This window comes from Salmo trutta, chromosome 1, assembly GCF_901001165.1.
Source record: "Salmo trutta chromosome 1, fSalTru1.1, whole genome shotgun sequence".
Lineage (NCBI taxonomy): Eukaryota > Metazoa > Chordata > Actinopteri > Salmoniformes > Salmonidae > Salmo > Salmo trutta.
The window spans coordinates 6,713,307-6,736,275 of NC_042957.1; the positions used below are offsets into that span (position 1 = coordinate 6,713,307).

The 22,969-nt window shown below is 45.1% G+C and overlaps 1 protein-coding gene across 2 annotated transcripts in view; it reads left to right on the top strand.

Moving 5' to 3' along the window:
* Positions 1-22,969, top strand: part of dpf3 (double PHD fingers 3) — a 56,022-nt gene that overhangs the window by 14,080 nt on the left and 18,973 nt on the right. For both annotated transcript variants that reach the window (XM_029701819.1, XM_029701872.1), the window contains exons 2-3: positions 15,443-15,603; positions 18,341-18,448. In XM_029701819.1, coding sequence (XP_029557679.1) covers positions 15,443-15,603; positions 18,341-18,448 — 269 coding nt within the window. The remainder of the gene's footprint in view (positions 1-15,442; positions 15,604-18,340; positions 18,449-22,969) is intronic.

The window sequence follows — 22,969 nt, forward strand, 5'->3', positions numbered from 1 at the left end:
TCCACTATGCTGTAAGGGAATCCTCAGTGATCCACTGTGCTGTAAGGGAATCCTCAGTGATCCACTGTGCTGTAAGGGAATCCTCAGTGATCCACTGTGCTGTAAAGTAATCCTCAGTGATCCACTGTGCTGTAAGGGAATCCTCAGTGATCCACTGTGCTGTAAGGGAATCCTCAGTGATCCACTGTGCTGTAAGGGAATCCTCAGTGATCCACTGTGCTGTAAGGGAATCCTCAGTGGTCCCCGGCTCAGCCCACAGATCAAAACCAAAGTAGATCTGGAGTCTCAATCTCTCTACCTTTCCCTCTCTCCCTCGCCATCTCTCCCCCTCTCCCCTCTCCTTTTCCATATCTATTTATCCTTTCCCTCACTTTCTCCTTCTCTTCTTCCTACATGAGTCTGTCTGGGTCTAGGGAACATGACCTTGGCATAAGTCCCATCTCCCTCCTCTCCCTCATCTCTCTCCCTCTCTCCCTCCTCCTCTCCCTCCTCTCCCTCTTCCTCTCCCTCCTCTCCCCGCTCCTCTCCCTCATCTCCCTCCTCCTTTCCCTCCCCCTCTCCATCCTCGTCTCCCTCCTCATCTCCCTCCTCCTTTACCTCCTCCCCCTCTCCCTCCTCCTCTCCCTCCCCCTCCTCCTCTCCCTCCTTCCCCCTCTTCTCCTCTCCCTCATCTCCCTCCTCTTCTCCCTCCTTCCCCATCCTCCTCCCCCTCCTCCTCTCCCTCCTTCCCCCTCTTCTCCCCTCTCCTCTCCCTAATCTCCCTCCTCCTCTCCCTCCTCTTCTCCCTCCTTCCCCATCCTCCTCTCCCTTCTCCTCTCCCTCCCCCCTGTCTTCCTAGAAAACCTCACAAAGCCTTCCTGAGCCCCCTCCCCTGCTCCTCTTCTCTCCCCTGCCATAAACCCCCATCTCCCTTACCCACCCCTCTTCTCCCCATCCAGAGGAGCCTCCCTCCCAGCCTCCCCTATCCCAGATCAGAGCCCCTCTCCTGGCTTTCTTTGTCCAGGCCAGTGGGGTCACCTGGAGCAGGCTACTGATATCATAACATTAGCTCTAATCTGATTGAGCTCCTATGTTAGGCCCAGGAGGGTTCTGTAAGGGCTGCAGGAGGGTTAGATGAAGGTTAGGAGGGTTATGTAAGGGCTGCAGGAAGGTTAGATGAAGGTTAGGAGGGTTATGTAAGGGCTGCAGGAGGGTTAGAGGAAGGTTAGGAGGGTTCTGTAAGGGCTGCAGGAGGGTTAGATGAAGGTTAGGAGGGTTCTGTAATGGAGGAAGCACTGCTAGGGACACACACATCTTGTATGCAAACAATATGCACTAGAGGTCGACTGATTATGATTTTTAAACGCCGATACCGATTATTGGAGGGCAAAAAAAGCCGATACCGATTAATCGGCCATTTTTTAAATTTATTTGTAATAATGACAATTACAACAATACTGAATGAACACTTATTTTGACTTAATATAATACATAAATAATATCAATTTAGCCTCAAATAAATAATGAAACATGTTCAATTTGGTTTAAATAATGCAAAAACAAAGTGTTGGAGAAGAAAGTAAAAGTGCAATATGTGCCATGTAAGAAAGCTAACGTTTAAGTTCCTTGCTCAGAACATGAGAACATATGAAAGCTGGTGGTTTCTTTTAACATGAGTCTTCAATATTCCCAGGTAAGAAGTTTTAGGTTGTAGTTATTATAGGAATTATAGGACTATTTCTCTCTATACCATTTGTATTTCATATACCTTTGACTATTGGATGTTCTTATAGGCACTTTAGTATTGCCAGTATAACAGTATAGCTTCCGTCCCTCTCCTCGCTCCTACCTGGGCTCGAACCAGGAACACATCGACAACAGCCACCCTCGAAGCAGCGTTACCCATGCAGAGCAAGGGGAACAACTACTCCAAGTCTCAGAGCGAGTGACGTTTGAAACGCTATTAGCGCGCACCCCGCTAACTAGCTAGCCATTTCAAATCGGTTACACCAGCCTAATCTCGGGAGTTGATAGGCTTGAAGTCATAAACAGCGCAATTCTTGAAGCATTGCGAAGAGCTGCTGGCAAACGCACGAAAGTGCTGTTTGAATGAATGCTTACGAGCCTGCTGGTGCCTACCATCGCTCAGTCAGACTGCTTTATCAAATCATAGACTTAATTATAACATAATAACACACAGAAATACGAGCCTTTGGTCATTAAAATGGTTGAATCCGGAAACTATCATCTCGAAAACAAAACGTTTTTCTTTCAGTGAAATACGGAACCTTTCCGTATTTTATCTAACGGGTGGCATCTATAAGTCTAAATATTCCTGTTACATTTCCCAACCTTCAATGTTATGTCATAATTACGTAAAATTCTGGCAAATTAGTTCGCAACGAGCCAGGCGGCCCAAACTGTTGCATATACCCAGACTCAGCGTGCAATGAACGCAAGAGAAGTGACACAATTTCACCTGGTTAATATTGCCTGCTAACCTGGATTTCTTTTAGCTAAATATGCAGGTTTAAAAATATATACTTCTGTGTATTGATTTTAAGAAAGGCATTGATGTTTATGGTTAGGTACAGTCGTGCAATGATTGTGCTTTTTTCTTAAATGCGCTTTTGTTAAATCATATTAATCGGTCGACCTGTAATATGCACTGGATAGTGTTGTCACGGTACCGCTATCGCGATACTAGGAAGTAAGGAAGCAAAGGAAACAAAACATTAAGTGGACTGAATGTCTTGAGGAAAACAGTCCTAATGTTGTAATAACAGTCTGATGTTGTAATAACAGTCTGATGTTGTAATAACAGTCTGATGTTGTAATAACAGCCTGATGTTGTAATAACAGTCTGATGTTGTAATAACAGTCTGATGTTGTAATAACAGTCTGATGTTGTAATAACAGCCTGATGTTGTAATAACAGCCTGATGTTGTAATAACAGTCTGATGTTGTAATAACAGTCTGATGTTGTAATAACAGCCTGATGTTGTAATAACAGCCTGATGTTGTAATAACAGCCTGATGTTGTAATAACAGTCTGATGTTGTAATAACAGTCTGATGTTGTAATAACAGCCTGATGTTGTAATAACAGTCTGATGTTGTAATAACAGTCTGATGTTGTAATAACAGTCTGATGTTGTAATAACAGGCTGATGTTGTAATAACAGTTATAGATTTTAAAAGCTATAGCTCATCGTATTTGACAGAAGTAGGTTTTAAAGGAACACACACACCCACACACACTCTGAAGGTAACTGTAGAACCGCAGCTAATTCTAGTCTGAGGTGGAACCATTTCCCTAAGTGGTGTTTACCTGCTGAGACCTAGACTAGATTCACTGCTCAGGGATCTCAGTACATGCAGGCCTAGATACTGTAGGCTGGAGATATGGATACTATTTTTACTGGTGTGTGTGTGTGTGTGTGTGTGTGTGCGTGTGCGTGTGCGTGTGCATGCGTGTGTGTGTGTAGGCTGGAGATATACATGTTATTAATGTCATGGTGGATATTTAATGTGTGTCTGGAGGGAACACTAAACATTTCCTGTGAGTGTCTTTAGAATGACCCAGGGTTTTAAACTGATTACAGATGTGTTGGCCAGTGATACTGTCTTTCTCTGAATATGACCTGCTAACATGCTGACCACACCGCGTTACATACGTGAGCGTTGTAAAAAGACACATACACATACATGTTATTCAATCATAAAATACAACTTGGTTCTATTTGTGACGCTTGACACGCTGCAAGTCCCGCCTCTCCCATCTCCTCATTGGTTTTTAGTATCATATACCCACGTGGGTGATTGAAAGATGAATTGAGGTCCAAAGTCCGGTCCAGTTGGTGGTGGTAATGCACCTTAAAGTTGGTTGCCAACCTCCATATAAAGTCTGAAGAAGAAGAAGCCTGAAGGAGGAGAGATTGCTAGAAACAAACGTTTCAACTGTGGATTAATTGTCGGAGTAGAGGACCTTGTGCATTTCAGGTAAAATAACAACCCCATGTTTATATCCCAGGAGAAATTAGCTAGCAACAGCAAGCGACCTGTCCCCAAATGAATATAGTTGGTTCAGAGTTGGTTTTGATATTTCAACCTGCGTCTCCTGATAGTCTGGTGTGGATGGACAAAATCAACATGCGCGCAATGGGGCACGCCCGTTCTAGTCAGCATGTAAGACTCTCTCTCCTCTCTTATTGTCTTGCTGACTGTCTATCTCTCTCTCTTCTCTTATTGTCTTGCTGACTGTCTATCTGACTGTCTCTCTCTCCTCTCTTATTGTCTTGCTGACTGCTGACTGTCTCTCTCTCCTCTCTTATTGTCTTGCTGACTGTCTCTCTCTCTCTTCTCTTATTGTCTTGCTGACTGTCTATCTGACTGTCTCTCTCTCCTCTCTTATTGTCTTGCTGACTGCTGACTGTCTCTCTCTCCGCTCTTATTGTCTTGCTGACTGTCTATCTCTCTCTCTTCTCTTATTGTCTTGCTGACTGCTGACTGTCTCTCTCTCTCCTCTCTTATTGTCTTGCTGACTGTCTCTCTCTCCTCTCTTATTGTCTTGCTGACTGCTGACTGTCTCTCTCTCCGCTCTTATTGTCTTGCTGACTGTCTCTCTCTCCTCTCTTATTGTCTTGCTGACTGCTGACTGCTGACTGTCTCTCTCTCCTCTCTTATTGTCTTGCTGACTGTTTTTCTGACTCTCTCTCTCTCCTCTCTTATTGTCTTGCTGACTGCTGACTGTCTCTCTCCTCTCTTATTGTCTTGCTGACTGTCTCTCTGACTCTGGTTACAAGGTGGTGTGGGGTTGTTGTCTTCTTTCAAAACCTTTTCTCTGTCTTTGTCTCTCACTATGTCTGTCTCTCTCTCTGTCTCTCTCTCACTCTCTCTGTCTCTGTCTCTCTCTCTGTTTGTGTGTCTTTCTTTAAGAGCCTGACAGCATGGGGAGTGATGGTGTTAGAAATGTCAGGTCTAGAGGGCTTGTGGGGGAGGAGAGGGGGAAGGGAGAGAGAGAGAGAGGTGAGGAGAGACAGAGAGTATCCTGTAGAGCTGCTATTTAATTAGAAACATAGAAGTGATCTTTCAATTTATTCTCATGAACAAGAGGTTTGTCTGTCCCCGTGGGGGAGGGGCTGTTACCAGTGTTTTATGCATACGGAATGCTATTACAATAGAATGTCAGCCATCCAATGAAAAGCTCCATGATTATTCATTAGGCACCTGTGATTGGCCAGGGGGTCCTAGAGGTTGAATAGGAGGAAAGAGAGGACATTAGAATATAGAAGCATGAGGAGAGGCGGGACCTAAGTCCTTGGAGAGGGACAGTCTTTGGGGAGAGAGCATGGGGTGAGGGAGACGGGATATAGTGACAGGGGAGATGGAGAAAGAGAGGGATTGAGAGCGAGAGAGATGAAGGGAGACACACAGATGCAGAGAGAAAAAGTCTGTTTGGCATTTCCGTTCTCCAACGTCTTGATAAGTGTCACTCGCCTCCTGGCAGCTGCAGAGTTTCACTCTCCTCTCCTGCCCTGCCCTGCCCTTCCCTCCCCTCCCCTCCTCTCCTCTCCTGCCCTCCTCTCCTGGCCTCTCCTGTCCTCCTCTCCTGTCATCCTCTCCTGTCCTCTCCGCTCCTCTCCCCCTCCTCTCCTCTCCTGTCCTCCTGTCCTCCCCTCTGAAAACATTCCATTGGCCTCTCACTGCGTGTGTGTGCCATTGAGAGGCTTTCAAGCCACCGGTCGGCGATATTGGCCCTGAATGAAATTCTACAGTATTTCAATTAAATGTTTCAAGGAAAAAAATGTAATGTATGTAAGTATTTTTGTGTTGTAGTGGGGACAATAACATTAGTAATCTCCAAAAATTAGACTTTAATAGAAAATGTTTTTATATATTTTGTTATTTTATTTGTATGTTTTGCTCACATAATATATTTTAAATGTATTCACTAAAGTGTCTGTAATAGAATAAACATGACAGAAACAAATGTAGACGTTAATAAATGGTGGGGAGTGATAGCTTCTGAACACAGCCCCCTGGCAGTCATCTAGTGTATATATACTGCTCAAAAAAATAAAGGGAACACTTAAACAACACAATGTAACTCCAAGTCAATCACACTTCTGTGAAATCAAACTGTCCACTTAGGAAGCAACACTGATTGACAATAAATTTCACATGCTGTTGTGCAAATGGAATAGACAACAAGTGGAATTGATAGGCAATTAGCAAGACACCCCCAATAAAGGAGTGGTTCTGCAGGTGGGGACCACAGACCACTTCTCAGTTCCTATGCTTTCTGGCTGATGTTTTGGTGACTTTTGAATGCTGGCGGTGCTTTCACTCTAGTGGTAGCATGAGACGGAGTCTACAACCCACACAAGTGGCTCAGGTAGTGCAGCTCATCCAGGATGGCACATCAATGTGAGCTGTGGCAAGAAGGTTTGCTGTGTCTGTCAGCGTAGTGTCCAGAGCATGGAGGCGCTACCAGGAGACAGGCCAGTACATCAGGAGACATGGAGGAGGCCGTAGGAGGGCAACAACCCAGCAGCAGGACCTCTACCTCCGCCTTTGTGCAAGGAGGAGCAGGAGGAGCACTGCCAGAGCCCTGCAAAATGACCTCCAGCAGGCCACAAATGTGCATGTGTCTGCTCAAACGGTCAGAAACAGACTCCATGAGGGTGGTATGAGGGCCCGACGTCCACAGGTGGGGGTTGTGCTTACAGCCCAACACCGTGTAGGACGTTTGGCATTTGCCAGAGAACACCAAGATTGGCAAATTCGCCACTGGCGCCCTGTGCTCTTCACAGATGAAAGCAGGTTCACACTGAGCACATGTGACAGACGTGACAGAGTCTGGAGACGCCGTGGAGAACGTTCTGCTGCCTGCAACATCCTCCAGCATGACTGGTTTGGAGGTGGGTCAGTCATGGTGTGGGGTGGCATTTCTTTGGGGGGCCGCACAGCCCTCCATGTGCTCGCCAGAGGTAGCCTGACTGCCATTAGGTACCGAGATGAGATCCTCAGACCCCTTGTGAGACCATATGCTGGTGCGGTTGGCCCTGGGTTCCTCCTAATGCAAGACAATGCTAGACCTCATGTGGCTGGAGTGTGTCAGCAGTTCCTGCAAGAGGAAGGCATTGATGCTATGGACTGGCCCGCCCGTTCCCCAGACCTGAATCCAATTGAGCACATCTGGGACATCATGTCTTGCTCCATCCACCAACGCTACGTTGCACCACAGACTATCCAGGAGTTGGCGGATGCTTTAGTCCAGGTCTGGGAGGAGATCCCTCAGGAGACCATCCGCCACCTCATCAAGAGCATGCCCAGGCGTTGTAGGGAGGTCATACAGGCACGTGGAGACCACACACACTACTGAGCCTCATTTTGACTTGTTTTAAGGACATTACATCAAAGTTGGATCAGCCTGTAGTGTGGTTTTCCACTTTAATTTTGAGTGTGACTCCAAATCCAGACCTCCATGGGTTGATAAATTGGATTTCCATTGATTATTTTTGTGTGATTTTGTTGTCAGCACATTCAACTATGTAAAAAAAAAGTATTTAATAAGATTATTTCATTCATTCAGATCTAGGATGTGTTGTTTAAGTGTTCCCTTTATTTTTTTGAGCAGTGTATAAATCATTGGTGTTTGAGCCTTTGGTTGCTACTAAAAGTGCATTTGACTCGTTTGACAATACTGACAAAGCTGTTTCCACTACCAGACACACAAAAACAATGCACATATTCCATCAGTAACCAGGGGACTCTGTCTGGACTATTCATTCCATCAGTAACCAGGGGACTCTGTCTGGACAATTCATTCCATCAGTAACCAGGGGACTCTGCCTGGACTATTCCATCAGTAACCAGGGGACTCTGTCTGGACTATTCATTCCATCAGTAACCAGGGGACTCTGCCTGGACTATTCCATCAGTAACCAGGGGACTCTGTCTGGACTATTCATTCCATCAGTAACCAGGGGACTCTGTCTGGACTATTCCATCAGTAACCAGGGGACTCTGCTTGGACTATTCCATCAGTAACCAGGGGACTCTGCTTGGACTATTCCATCAGTAACCCTGGGACTCTGTCTGGACTATTCCATCAGTAACCAGGGGACTCTGCTTGGACTATTCCATCAGTAACCCTGGGACTCTGTCTGGACTATTCCATCAGTAACCAGGGGACTCTGCTTGGACTATTCCATCAGTAACCAGGGGACTCTGTCTGGACTATTCCATCAGTAACCAGGGGACTCTGCTTGGACTATTCATTCCATCAGTAACCAGGGGACTCTGTCTGGACTATTCATTCCATCAGTAACCAGGGGACTCTGTCTGGACTATTCCATCAGTAACCAGGGGACTCTGCCTGGACTATTCCATCAGTAACCAGGGGACTCTGCCTGGACTATTCATTCCATCAGTAACCAGGGGACTCTGTCTGGACTATTCATTCCATCAGTAACCAGGGGACTCTGCCTGGACTTTTCATTCCATCAGTAACCAGGGGACTCTGCCTGGACTATTCCATCAGTAACCAGGGGACTCTGTCTGGACTATTCCATCAGTAACCAGGGGACTCTGCTTGGACTATTCCATCAGTAACCAGGGGACTCTGCCTGGACTATTCATTCCATCAGTAACCAGGGGACTCTGTCTGGACTATTCATTCCATCAGTAACCAGGGGACTCTGCTTGGACTATTCCATCAGTAACCATCTCTAGAATCCACTCAGCTCTCCAGAATCCACTCAGCTCTCCAGAATCCACTCAGCTCTCTAGAATCCACTCAGCTCTCTAGAATCCACTCAGCTCTACAGAATCCACTCAGCTCTCTAGAATCCACTCAGCGGTCTAGAATCCACTCAGCTCTCTAGAATCCACTCAGCTCTCCAGAATCCACTCAGCTCTCCAGAATCCACTCAGCTCTCCAGAATCCACTCAGCTCTCCAGAATCCACTCAGCTCTCCAGAATCCATTCAGCTCTACAGAATCCACTCAGCTCTCCAGAATCCACTCAGCTCTCCACTCAGCTCTCTAGAATCCACTCATCTCTCTAGAATCCACTCAGCTCTCCAGAATCCACTCAGCTCTCTAGAATCCACTCAGCTCTCCAGAATCCACTCAGCTCTCTAGAATCCACAGCTCTACAGAATCCACTCAGCTCTACAGAATCCACTCAGCTCTCTAGAATCCACTCATCTCTAAAGAATCCACCCAGCTCTCTAGAATCCACTCAGCTCTCTAGAATCCAGTCAGCTCTACAGAATCCACTCAGCTCTACAGAATCCACTCAGCTGTCTAGAATCCACTCAGCTCTACAGAATCCACTTAGACCCACTCAGCTCTACAGAATCCACTCAGCTCTCCAGAATCCACTCAGCTCTCCAGAATCCACTCAGCTCTCCAGAATCCACTCAGCTCTCCAGAATCCACTCAGCTCTCTAGAATCCACTCAGCTCTACAGAATCCACTCAGCTCTCTAGAATCCACTCAGCGGTCTAGAATCCACTCAGCTCTCCAGAATCCATTCAGCTCTACAGAATCCACTCAGCTCTCCAGAATCCACTCAGCTCTCCACTCAGCTCTCTAGAATCCACTCATCTCTCTAGAATCCACTCAGCTCTCCAGAATCCACTCAGCTCTCTAGAATCCACTCAGCTCTCCAGAATCCACTCAGCTCTCTAGAATCCACAGCTCTACAGAATCCACTCAGCTCTACAGAATCCACTCAGCTCTCTAGAATCCACTCATCTCTACAGAATCCACCCAGCTCTCTAGAATCCACTCAGCTCTCTAGAATCCAGTCAGCTCTACAGAATCCACTCAGCTCTACAGAATCCACTCAGCTGTCTAGAATCCACTCAGCTCTACAGAATCCACTTAGACCCACTCAGCTCTACAGAATCCACTCAGCTCTCCAGAATCCACTCAGCTCTCCAGAATCCACTCAGCTCTCCAGAATATACTCAGCTCTCCAGAATCCACTCAGCTCTCTAGAATCCACTCAGCTCTACAGAATCCACTCAGCTCTCTAGAATCCACTCAGCGGTCTAGAATCCACTCAGCTCTCTAGAATCCACTCAGCTCTACAGAATCCACTCAGCTCTCTAGAATCCACTCAGCGGTCTAGAATCCACTCAGCTCTCCAGAATCCACTTAGCTGTCTAGAATCCACTCAGCTGTCTAGAATCCACTCAGCTCTCTAGAATCCACTCAGCTGTCTAGAATCCACTCAGCACTCTAGAATCCACTCACCTCTCTAGAATCCACTAGCTTAAAGGGTTAAGGTTAGGGTTAGGGTTAGGGTTAAGGTTAGGGTTAGGGTTAGGGTTAGCTAACATGCTAAGTAGTTGCAAAGTAGGTAAAAAGTAGTAAGGAGTTGAAAAGTTACTAATTAGCTACAATTGTCTGTGATGAAATTCGAACTAACAACCTTTGGGTTGCTAGACATTTGCATTACACGCCCACCCACCCCGACCAACGACCATACGGAATGTAAAATATCATACTAAGTGGAGCGCCTCGGATTTACGTACAGAATAATATGAAATGCTGTGAGACCACGTTGCCATTGGGCAGTAGGTAGTGATCTCAGTTTAATTTTAACTTTTATATTTTTATATCATTTTAATTAAGATTAAAAAAAAACTATTAACCACGTGACAATGATTATGATAAACGAAACCGTTATTATTGAAATGAAACTGTTCCATGAAAATGTGCATATGAAAATTGTAACTGGGATGCAGATCGGTAGAAATTATAGGATAAATTGTATGCTTCCCCAAACTTGAAACTAACGTTCCGCGTATGAAGTCTTTATAAAATAATTGCCTCCACGTTTCTATGGTCTTATTTTCAAACAAGGTAAGAAAGACATGCCTCATAATATGAAGTAAAACATTCAGGTTTCGAACAATAAGTATGATTTTGGAAATGCATACTGCCTCATCAGGCAGGATAGCCTGACTGCTGTTGTTTTTTTCCTCCTGCTCAATTTGGGCGGCAACAGTTTTATTTCTCGGATTTAAAAAACAACAACAGCCTAAGGCCTGCAATTAGCGGCTAACGGAAACCCTGGCACGCATGTACGCACTCGCGCGCACGCACACACACACACACACACACACGTACATTGTGATATTGTTGTATGGTGGTATTATACATTTTGTATTGTAGATATATAGTGGTTTAATAATGTTATATAATGTACTGTTTCATATTTTGTTTCATGTGTAATGTAAGTGCATTATTGTGTTTGGACCCCAGGAAGAGTAGCTGCTGCCTTGGCAGGAACTAATGGGGATCCATAATAAACCCCAGGAAGAGTAGCTGCTGCCTTGGCAGGAACTAATGGGGATCCATAATAAACCCCAGGAAGAGTAGCTGCTGCCTTGATAGGAACTAATGGGGATCCATAATAAACCCCAGGAAGAGTAGCTGCTGCCTTGACAGGAACTAATGGGGATCCATAATAAACCCAAGGAAGAGTAGCTGCTGTCTTGGCAGGAACTAATGGGGATCCATAATAAACCCCAGGAAGAGTAGCTGCTGCCTTGGCAGGAACTTAATGGAGATCCATAATAAACCCCAGGAAGAGTAGCTGCTGCCTTGGCAGGAACTAATGGAGATCCATAATAAACCCCAGGAAGAGTAGCTGCTGTCTTGACAGGAACTAATGGAGATCCATAATAAACCTCAGGAAGAGTAGCTGCTGCCTTGGCAGGAACTAATGGAGATCCATAATAAACCCAAGGAAGAGTAGCTGCTGTCTTGACAGGAACTAATGGAGATCCATAATAAACCCAAGGAAGAGTAGCTGCTGCCTTGGCAGGAACTAATGGGGATCCATAATAAACCCAAGGAAGAGTAGCTGCTGTCTTGGCAGGAACTAATGGGGATCCATAATAAACCCCAGGAAGAGTAGCTGCTGCCTTGGCAGGAACTTAATGGAGATCCATAATAAACCCCAGGAAGAGTAGCTGCTGCCTTGGCAGGAACTAATGGAGATCCATAATAAACCCCAGGAAGAGTAGCTGCTGTCTTGACAGGAACTAATGGAGATCCATAATAAACCTCAGGAAGAGTAGCTGCTGCCTTGGCAGGAACTAATGGAGATCCATAATAAACCCAAGGAAGAGTAGCTGCTGTCTTGACAGGAACTAATGGAGATCCATAATAAACCCAAGGAAGAGTAGCTGCTGCCTTGGCAGGAACTAATGGGGATCCAAAATAAACCCCAGGAAGAGTAGCTGCTGTCTTGACAGGAACTAATGGAGATCCATAATAAACCCCAGGAAGAGTAGCTGCTGCCTTGGCAGGAACTAATGGAGATTCCTCATAAATACATATACAAACCCATCCATCTAAACTCAGCAAAAAAATAAACGTCCCTTTTTCAGGACCCTGTCTTTCAGAGATAATTCGTGAAAATCCAAATAACTTCACAGACTGTTTCCCATGCTTGTTCAACAATTAATGAACATGCACCTGTGGATGGTCATTAAGACACTAACAGCTTACAGACGGTAGGCAATTAAGGTCACAGTTATGAAAACTTAGGACACTAAAGAAGCCTTTCTACTGACTCTGAAAAACACCAAAAGAGAGATGCCCAGGGTCCCTGCTCATCTGCGTGAACGTGCCTTAGGCATGATGCAAGGAGGCATGAGGACTGCAGATGTGGCCAGGGCAATAAATTGCAATGTCCATACTGTGAGACGCCTAAGCGCTACAGGGAGACAGGACGGACAGCTGATCATCCTCGCAGTGGCAGAACACGTGTAACAACACCTGCACAGAATCGGTACATCCGAACATCACACCTGCGGGACAGGTACAGGATGGCAACAACAACTGCCTGAGTTACACCAGGAACGCACAATCCCTCCATCAGTGCTCAGACTGTCCGCAATAGGCTGAGAGAGGCTGGACTGGGGGCTTGTAGGCCTGTTGTAAGGCAGGTCCTCACCAGACATCACCGGCAACAACATCGTCTATGGGCACAAACCCACCGTCGCTGGACCAGACAGAACTGGCAAAAAGTGCTTTTCTTTGACGAGTCACGGTTTTGTCTCACCAGGGGTGATGGTCGGATTCGTGTTTCTTGTCGAAGGAATGAGCGTTACACCGAGGCCTGTACTCTGGAGCGGGATCGTTTTGGAGGTGGAGGGTCCGAGATGGTCTGGGGTGGTGTGTCACAGCATCATCGGACTGAGCTTGTTGTCATTGCAGGCATTCTCAACGCTGTGCGTTACAGGGAAGACATCTTCCTCCCTCATGTGGTACCCTTCCTGCAGGCTCATCCTGACATGACCCTCCAACATGACAATGCCACCAGCCATACCGCTCGTTCTGTGCCTGATTTCCTGCAAGACAGGAATGTCAGTGTTCTGCCATGGCCAGCGAAGAGCCCGGATCTCAATCCCATTGAGCACGTCTGGGACCTGTTGGATCGGAGGGTGAGGGCTAGGGCCATTCCCCCCAGAAATGTCTGAGAACTTGCAGGTGCCTTGGTGGAAGAGTGGGGTAACATCTCACAGCAAGAACTGGCAAATCTGGTGCAGTTCATGAGGAGGAGATGCGCTGCAGTACTTAATGCAGCTGGTGGCCACACCAGATACTGACTGCAGTACTTAATTTCTTATGGGCAGGTGGGACGGTAGCGTCCACCTGGCCAACATCCGGTGAAATTGCTGAGCTCGAAATTCAAAAATACCAAATTCAAATATTTAACATTCTTGAAAATATATGTGTTATACATCAAAATAAAGCTTAACTTCTTGTTAATCCAGCCGCTGTGTCAGATTTCAAAAAGGCTTTATGGCGAAAGCAAACCATGCGATTATCTGAGGACAGCGTCGCATACAAACACATGAAAATCATATTTCAACCAGGCAGGTGCGCCACAAAAGTCAGAAATAGCGATATAATTCATGCCTTAATGTCCCAGAAACATCACAAATGGTCCTTTTGTACGATAATGTCCTTCTTTATGTCCCAAAAATGTCAATTTATTTGGCGCATTTGATTCAGAAATACACCGGTTTCAACTCGCCCAACATGCCTAAAAAGTATCTAATAAGTTACCTGTAAACTTGGTCCAAACATTTCAAACAACGTTCCTAATCCAACCTCAGGTACACTAAAACGTAAATAACCGATAAAATTTAAGACGGAATAAACTTTTTCCAATACCGGATAAAAACAACGTGAAGCGCGCTCCAGTATACGCACGTCAAAACAGTAGAGTCCAGCTGGAGTGACACTTACAATGAATAGCACTACTTCTTCATTTTTTTTCAAAAGAAAAACATTGAACAATTTCTAAAGACTGTTGACATCTAGTGGAAGCCATAGGAACTGCAACCAGATTCCTAATAATAAGGGTATCCCATAGAAAAAATGGAAAATCCTATGACCTCAATTCCTCGGGGTTTCGCCTGCCATATCAGTTCTGTTATACTCACAGATTATTTTAACAGTTTTAGAAACTTTAGAGTGTTTTCTATCCAAATCTACCAATATGCATATCCTAGCTTCTGGGCCTGAGTAACAGGCAGTTTACTTTGGGCACGCTTTTCATCTGGAGGTGAAAATACTACCCAAGAGAGGTTAATGCAGCTGGTGGCCACACCAGATACTGACTGTTACTTTTGATTTTGACCCCCCCTTTGTTCAGGGACACATTATTCCATTTCTGTTAGTCACATGTCTGTGGAACTTGTTCAGTTTATGTCTCAGTTGTTGAATCTTGTTATGTTCATACAAATATTTACACATGTTAAGTTTGCTGAAAATATACGCAGTTGACAGTGAGAGGACGTTTCTTTTTTTGCTGAGTTTATTTGGACAGTAAACATCTTCCCACAGTGTGTTTCTCCGTTTTTCAATCGGTTAGATGGTTTACTATAGGTTGTAGAAATACATTAGGATAATGGAATTGATTGGTTTCCTGTTTTTCAATCGGTTAGAAGGGTTTGCTATGGGATGGTGAACTACATTAGGATAATGGAGTTGATTGTACAGCATAGCCACCAGCGGTGCTGTGACTTTCCCAGAGCTGCCTACGACACGCACTTGATTTATTCTGGCCAGCCGGACCATGCCTGCTGATGCATACAGAGTAACTCAGCACGCCTCCATGCTAATAAACAACCCTAACAATGTTGGTATTCAGAGGACATGTCTTGGTAGCAGGATGGCTCAACAGCAGCTGTGTGCTCTGACTAAGACGAAGGGAATATGTTTAGCTAAGATAGCTCTAGCATGCTAAATTAACCTGAGTGAGCTGAAGACAAGTAGCATCCCAGTATGTAAGACATTTGGCACCAGGTTTAAGGCCCGTTACAGCTGCTTCCTCAATCTCTATAGCCTACTAAGCTAACCTAACCTAGTTAACATAACCAAGTTAACTAAAACTGTCTCTGTTCTCTTGTGTCTGTAGGCTAGGTGACCAGTTCTACCGTGAGGCCATAGAACACTGTCGCAGCTATAACGCCCGTCTTTGTGCCGAGCGGAGCGTCCGTATGCCCTTCCTGGACAACCAAACTGGCGTGGCCCAGAACAACTGCTACATCTGGATGGAACAGCGCCACCGCGGGCCAGGTGGGTAAACTGCAGGCTGGGGAAGAGAAATGGCACGTGCACACACACACACACACACACACACACACACACACACACACACACGTGCGCACGTCTATAGATACATTTCTGGTCTTAATAAACTAAACTGTTTTTATGGTTTTGAAACCAGCAGACTGTTTACAGTCATGATTACATCTAGAACATAGAGCTGGGCTATATCCATATTAATCAATATAAATCCATATTAATCCATATAAATCTATATTAATCCATATTAATCCATATAAATCCATATTTATCCATATTAATCCATATAAATCCATATTAATCCATATTAATCCGTATAAATCCGTATTAATCCGTATAAATCCGTATGAATCCATATTAATCCATATAAATCCATATTAATCCATATAAATCCATATTTATCCATATTAATCCATATAAATCCATATTAATCCATATTAATCCGTATAAATCCGTATTAATCCGTATAAATCCGTATTAATCCATATTAATCCATATGAATCCGTATTAATCCATATAAATCCATATTAATCCATATAAATCCATATAAATCCATATTAATCCATATGAATCCGTATTAATCCATATAAATCCATATAAATCCGTATTAATTATAACGTTAATGTGCATCAGTTTTTATTTTATTCTCCTTTAAACTACTACTACTAGTATGATGGTTGTAGTCATCAATTTGTTCCCTTAACAATCACCCATATTAACACATTTATTTCATTTCAAACTTCATATTTCTCAAGTGTAGGCTACTTATCATAATGATATCAACAATATCAGCAAAATGCCTGCGATAAGTGGTCTGTGTCTATCATTTTTCGGTTTATCATCCCAGCTCTAGTTGAACATCTCACGAGAGAGAGAGTCAGAGAGAGAGAGAGAGTGAGTCTTAGAGAGAGTGAGTCTTAGAGAGAGTGAGTCTTAGAGAGAGAGAGTCTGAGAGAAAGAGAGAGAGAGTCAGAGAGCGAGAGAGACAGTCAGAGAGAGTCATAGAGAGAGTCAGAGAAAGAGAGAGAGAGAGAGAGTCAAAGTGAGTCAGAGAGAGAGTCTGAGAGAGAGAGAGTCTGAGAGAAAGAGAGAGAGAGTCAGAGAGCGAGAGAGACAGTCAGAGAGAGTCACAGAGAGAGTCAGAGAAAGAGAGAGAGAGAGAGAGTCAAAGTGAGTCAGAGAGAGAGTCTGAGAGAGAGAGAGTCAGAGAGAGAGTCAGAGAGAGAGAGTCAGAGAGAGAGTCAGAGAGAGAGAGTCAGAGAGAGAGTCAGAGAGAGAGAGTCAGAGAGAGAGTCAGATAGGTAGAGACAGAGTCAGAATAAATACATATAATGGAAGCCATCAGGCCACAAAGTATAGGGTATGGTGCCAGGGCCCAACATGCCAGATAAAGGGAGAGGCTATTGGCCCAGCATGCCAGATAAAGGGAGAGGCTATTGGCCCAGCATGCTAGATAAAGGGAGAGACTATTGGCCCAGCATGCTAGATAATGGGAGAGACTATTGGCCCAGCATGCTAGATAAAGGGAGAGGCTATTGGCCCAGCATGCTAGATAAAGGGAGAGGCTATTGGCCCAGCATGCTAGATGAAGGGAGAGGCCATTGGCCCAGCATGCCAGATAAAGGGAGAGACTATTGGCCCAGCATGCTAGATGAAGGGAGAGGCCATTGGCCCAGCATGCCAGATAAAGGGAGAGACTATTGGCCCAGCATGCTAGATGAAGGGAGAGGCCATTGGCCCAGCATGCCAGATAAAGGGAGAAGCCATTGGCCCAGCATGCCAGATAAAGGGAGAGACTATTGGCCCAGCATGCTAGATGAAGGGAGAGACTATTGGCCCAGACTGCTAGATGAAGGAAGAGGCTATTGGCCCAGCATGCTAGATGAAGGGAGAGACTATTGGCCCAGACTGCTAGATGAAGGAAGAGGCTATTGGCCCAGCATGCCAGATGAAGGGAGAGACTATTGGCCCAGACTGCTAGATAAAGGGAGAGGCTATTTGTGTCCAGCTCTTAGTGAATGAGCTGGATGAGCTGGAGGATGAGCTGGCCAATCAGCGGTCTACTCGCATGAATATTTTCCCCACCATTCTGTTGTTGTGGTACACCCCACCATTCTGTTGTTGTGGTACACCCCACCATTCTGTTGTTGTGGTACACCCCACCATTCTGTTGTTGTGGTACACCCCACCATTCTGGTGTTGGGGTACGCCCCACCATTCTGTTGTTGGGGTACGCCCCACCATTCTGTTGTTGGGGTACGCCCCACCATTCTGTTGTTGGGGTACGCCCCACCATTCTGTTGTTGGGGTACGCCCCACCATTCTGTTGTTGGGGTACGCCCCACCATTCTGTTGTTGGGGTACGCCCCACCATTCTGTTTTTGGGGTACGCCCCACCATTCTGTTGTTGTGGTACGCCCCACCATTCTGTTGTTGGGGTACGCCCCACCATTCTGTTGTTGGGGTACGCCCCACCATTCTGTTGTTGGGGTATGCTGCTTTTTAACATACTTAATTACCATTTGTTGGAAGGAAAACTATTTCACTTATATTGTAATTAATTATAGGTCATATTTCATAGAAACCTGTAAACACTGGACAGTTACTTTAAACTATTTTTGTTCTGATGCTTTTGTGTGTGTATGTGTGTGTGTGTGTGTGTGTGTGTGTGTGTGTGTGTGTGTGTGTGTGTGTGTGTGTGTGTGTGTGTGTGTGTGTGTGTGTGTAGGTCTGGGTGCTGGACAGATATATGCGTACCCTGCGCGGTGTTGGAGGAAGAAGAGGCGGCTTCACCCCCCTATGGACCCTCAGCTACGACTCTGTGAACTACGTCTGGGTAAAAATATAACACACCTCTCTCTCTCTGTCTCTCTCTGTCTCTCTCTGTCTCTCTCTGTCTCTCTCTGTCTCTCTCTGTCTCTCTCTGTCTCTCTCTGTCTCTGTCTCTCTCTGACTCTCTCTGTCTCTCTCTGTCTCTCTCTGTCTCTGTCTCTCTCTGACTCTCTCTGTCTCTCTCTGTCTCTCTCTGTCTCTCTCTCTGTCTCTCTCTGTCTCTCTCTCTGTCTCTCAGTCTCTCTCTGTCTCTCTCTGTCTCTCTCTGTCTCTCTCTGTCTCTCTCTGTCTCTCTCTCTGTCTCTCTCTCTGTCTCTCTCTGTCTCTCTCTGTCTCTCTCTGTCTCTCTCTGTCTCTCTCTGTCTCTCTCTGTCTCTCTCTGTCTCTCTCTGTCTCTCTTTCTGTCTCTGTCTCTCTCTGTCTGTCTCTGTCTCTCTCTGTCTCTCTCTGTCTCTCTCTGTCTCTCTCTCTGTCTCTCTCTGTCTCTCTTTCTGTCTCTCTCTGTCTGTCTCTGTCTCTCTCTGCCTCTCTCTGTCTCTCTCTGTCTCTCTCTGTCTTTCAATTCAATTCAATTTGCTTTATTGGCATGACGTAACAATGTACATATTGACAAAGCTTACTTTGGAGATTCAATTATTAATTTACAATATTAACATAATTATCGGTTAATAATTATCGGCAGCGTTACCCATGCAGAACAAGGGGAACAACTACTCCAAGTCTCAGAGCGAGTGACGTTTGAAACGCTATTAGCGCGCACCCGGCTAACTAGCTAGCCATTTGACATCGGTTACACCAGCCTCATCTTGGGAGTTGATAGGCTTGAAGTCATAAACAGCGCAATGCATTGCGTAGGGCTGCTGGCAAAACGCACGAAAGTGCAGTTTTGAATGAATGCTTACGAGCCTGCTGCTGCCTACCATCGCTCAGTCAGACTGCTCTATCAAATCATAGTGTAACGGTTGTCGTCGGGAATGGAGGACTAAAACGCAGCAGGAATGTGGATGCTCATCTTGTATTTATTTTAAAATAAAGTGAACACCAAAATAACAAAAACGAAGAACTCACGAACAACAAAACAGTCTTGTCATGCACACTCAGCAAAACAAGAAACAATCTCCCACAACACTACACCAAACAATTACCCATATATAGGACTCTCAATCAGAGAGTCCAACCCCCCATTAACCTACACATAGAAATACACCAACCCAGAAAGAACATAGAAGTTCAAAACATAGAACATAAACCAAAACCCGGAAATAATAAATCAAACAACCTACTAAATAAACCACCACCCCGAAATACATAAAACAAATACCCTCTGCCACGTCCTGACCAAACTACAATAACAAATAACCTTTATACTGGTCAGGACGTGACACATAGACTTAATTATCACATAATAACACACAGAAATACGAGCCTTAGGTCATTAATATGGTCGAATCCGGAAACTATCATCTCAAAAACAAAACGTTTTTCCTGTCAGTGAAATTCGGAACCGTTCCGTATTTTATCTAACAGGTGGCATCCCTAAGTCTAAATATTCCTGTTACATTGCCCAACCTTCAATGTTATGTCATAATTACGTAAAAATTCTGGCAAATTAGTTCGCAACGAGCCAGGCGGCCCAAACTGTTGCATATACCCTGACTTTGCGTGCAATGAACGCTAGAGATGTGACACAATTTCATGTTAGCAGGCAATATTAACTAAATATGCAGGTTTAAAAATATATAATTGTTTATTGTTTTTAAAGAAAGGCATTGATGTTTATGGTTAGGTACATTGGTGCAACGACAGTGCTTTTTTCGCAAATGCGCTTGTTAAATCAGCACCCGTTTGGAGAAGTAGACTGTGATTCAATGAGAAATTAACAGGCACCGCATCGATTATATGCAACGTAGGACACGTTAGATAAACTAGTAATATCATCAACCATGTGTAGTTAACTAGTGATTATGTTAAGATTGATAGTTTTTTATAAGATAAGTTTAATGCTAGCTAGCAACTTACCTTGGCTTCTTGCTGCCCTCGCGTAACAGGTAGTCAGCCTGCCATGCAGGCTCCTCGTGGAGTGCAATGTAAGGCAGGTGGTTAGAGCGTTGGGCTAGTAACCAGAAGGTTGCAAAAACGAATCCCCGAATCCCCCCTGAACAAGGCAGTTAACCCCCGTTCCTAGGCCATCATTGAAAATAAGAATGTGTTCTTAATCTGACTTGCCTAGTTAAATAAAGGTGTAAAAAAATAACAAATAAATACATTTTAAAAAATCGGCAAATCGGTGGCCAAAAACACAGATTACCGATTGTTATGAAAAGGAGACAGACTGGTAGGAAACACAGTGGGAAGACATGGGGATTATACCAAGGCAGGCAGGCAGGCAGGCAGGCAGGCAGACAGACAGACAGACAGACAGACAGACAGACAGACAGACAGACAGACAGACAGACAGACAGACAGACAGACAGACAGACAGACAGGCAGGCAGACCTCCAGGCAGACAGGGAGACAGACAGAGAGACAGACAGGCAGACAGGGAGACAGACAGAGAGACAGACAGGCAGGCAGACAGACCTCCAGGCAGACAGGAAGACAGACAGAGAGACAGACAGGCAGGCAGACAGACAGACAGACCTCCAGGCAGACAGATGAAAGACAAATGGTAACCTATTCCCTACATAGTGCACTATGGACCTTATGGGTTCTGGTCAAAAGTAGTGCACTATATAGGGACTAGGGTACCGTGTGGGATGTTACAGCCTAACAGTACACTGACTACAGTACACTAACTACAGTACACTGACTACAGTACACTGACTACAATACACTGACTACAATACACTGACTACAGTACACTGACCACAGTACACTAACTACAGTACACTGACTACAGTACACTGACTACAGTACACTGACTACAATACACTGACTACAGTACACTGACTACAGTACACTGACTGAACCGCTGATATAATCATATAAGCCCGTGGGGCTCAGTTGATACAGCATGGCGGTTGCAGGTGTCTCGTCAAAGTAAACCTACCTACGCAGACACAGAGAGAGGGGTAGGAGAGGGAAGGAGGGACACAGAGAGAGGGGTAGGAGAGGGAAGGAGGGACACAGAGAGAGGGGTTGGAGGAGGAAGGAGAGACACAGGAGAGGGGTAGAAGAGGGAAGGAGGGACACAGAGAGAGGGGTAGGAGGAGGAAGGAGAGACACAGAGAGAGGGGTAGGAGGAGGAAGGAGGGACACAGAGAGAGGGGTAGGAGAGGGAAGGAGGGACACAGAGAGAGGGGTAGGAGAGGGAAGGAGGGACACAGAGAGAGGGGTAGGAGAGGGAAGGAGGGACACAGAGAGAGGGGTAGAAAGGGTTAGAAGAAGAGGGGGAGGGGTTAGAAGAAGAGGGGGAGGGGTTAGAAGAAGAGAGGGAGGGGTTAGAAGAAATTAACAGAATTATCTAAGAAAACAGCCAGACCTCTCCCCCAATGACCTCCTGGTTTAGACCAATAGGAAACAGCCAGACCTCTCCCCCAATTACCTCCTGGTTTCGACCAATAGGAAACAGCCAGACCTCTCCCCCAATTTGAGTTTGAGTTTATTTTATTTTTACAGGGACGGTGCACATTAATCAACGTTTCAGTAAAAGTGCCGGTTTTAGCCAGCCGGCTAATTTTCAACCGCAGTCCCTGGGCAGGTTATTAAAAACAATTACAATATAGACAATCATAGAACAGTGAGCACACGCAGAGTAACATAGGACAAGCAAGACATAGCATAAAGACAGAGCAACATAGGACAAGCAAGATGTAGTATACAGACAGAGCAACATAGAACAAAAAGCAACAAGACAAAATCCATAAAAACAAAGTGTTTCCACACCTCACAAGCTACAGACAACAGACAACATGGAAAGCGGCAATACACAGCTAGGGATTATGTTCACAAATCTGATTGACCTTTAGCCATGTCTTCATGCATTTTGTGAAAGTGTTATATGTGGTGCAGTTATGTGTGTCTGATGGCAGTGTATTCCAGACATGGGACGCTCTCACAGAGAAAGCGGATTTACTAAAGGTGCTTTTCCTTAAGGGAACTATACAGTCACCTCTCATGGCAGACCTTGTGGATCTGCTGCCATATGTTTGGATTTTCTGTGTAACAAAAGTACTGAGTGGAGGGGGAGCCAGGCCATTTAGGATCTGGAATACAAGACATGCGTCGGTGTATTGCACCAGATTTTCCCAACTCAGGAGCTCATGCTTTCTGAGGATGTAACAGTGATGATGGCTATTGGGCTTCCTATCGAGCACTTTGAGAGCCTGTTTGTAGACAGACTGAATAGGTTTTAATGTTGTATAGCAAGCTTGGGTCCAACTAGTCAAGCAGTATGTTAAGTGGGGGAGTATCATCGATTTGAAGTACAGTCTTGCTACCTCTGTGGTCAAACAATTTCGTATAAATCGGAAATTAGCTAGGTTGAATTTGGTTATTTGAATTACCTTTTTCACATGCTTTTTAA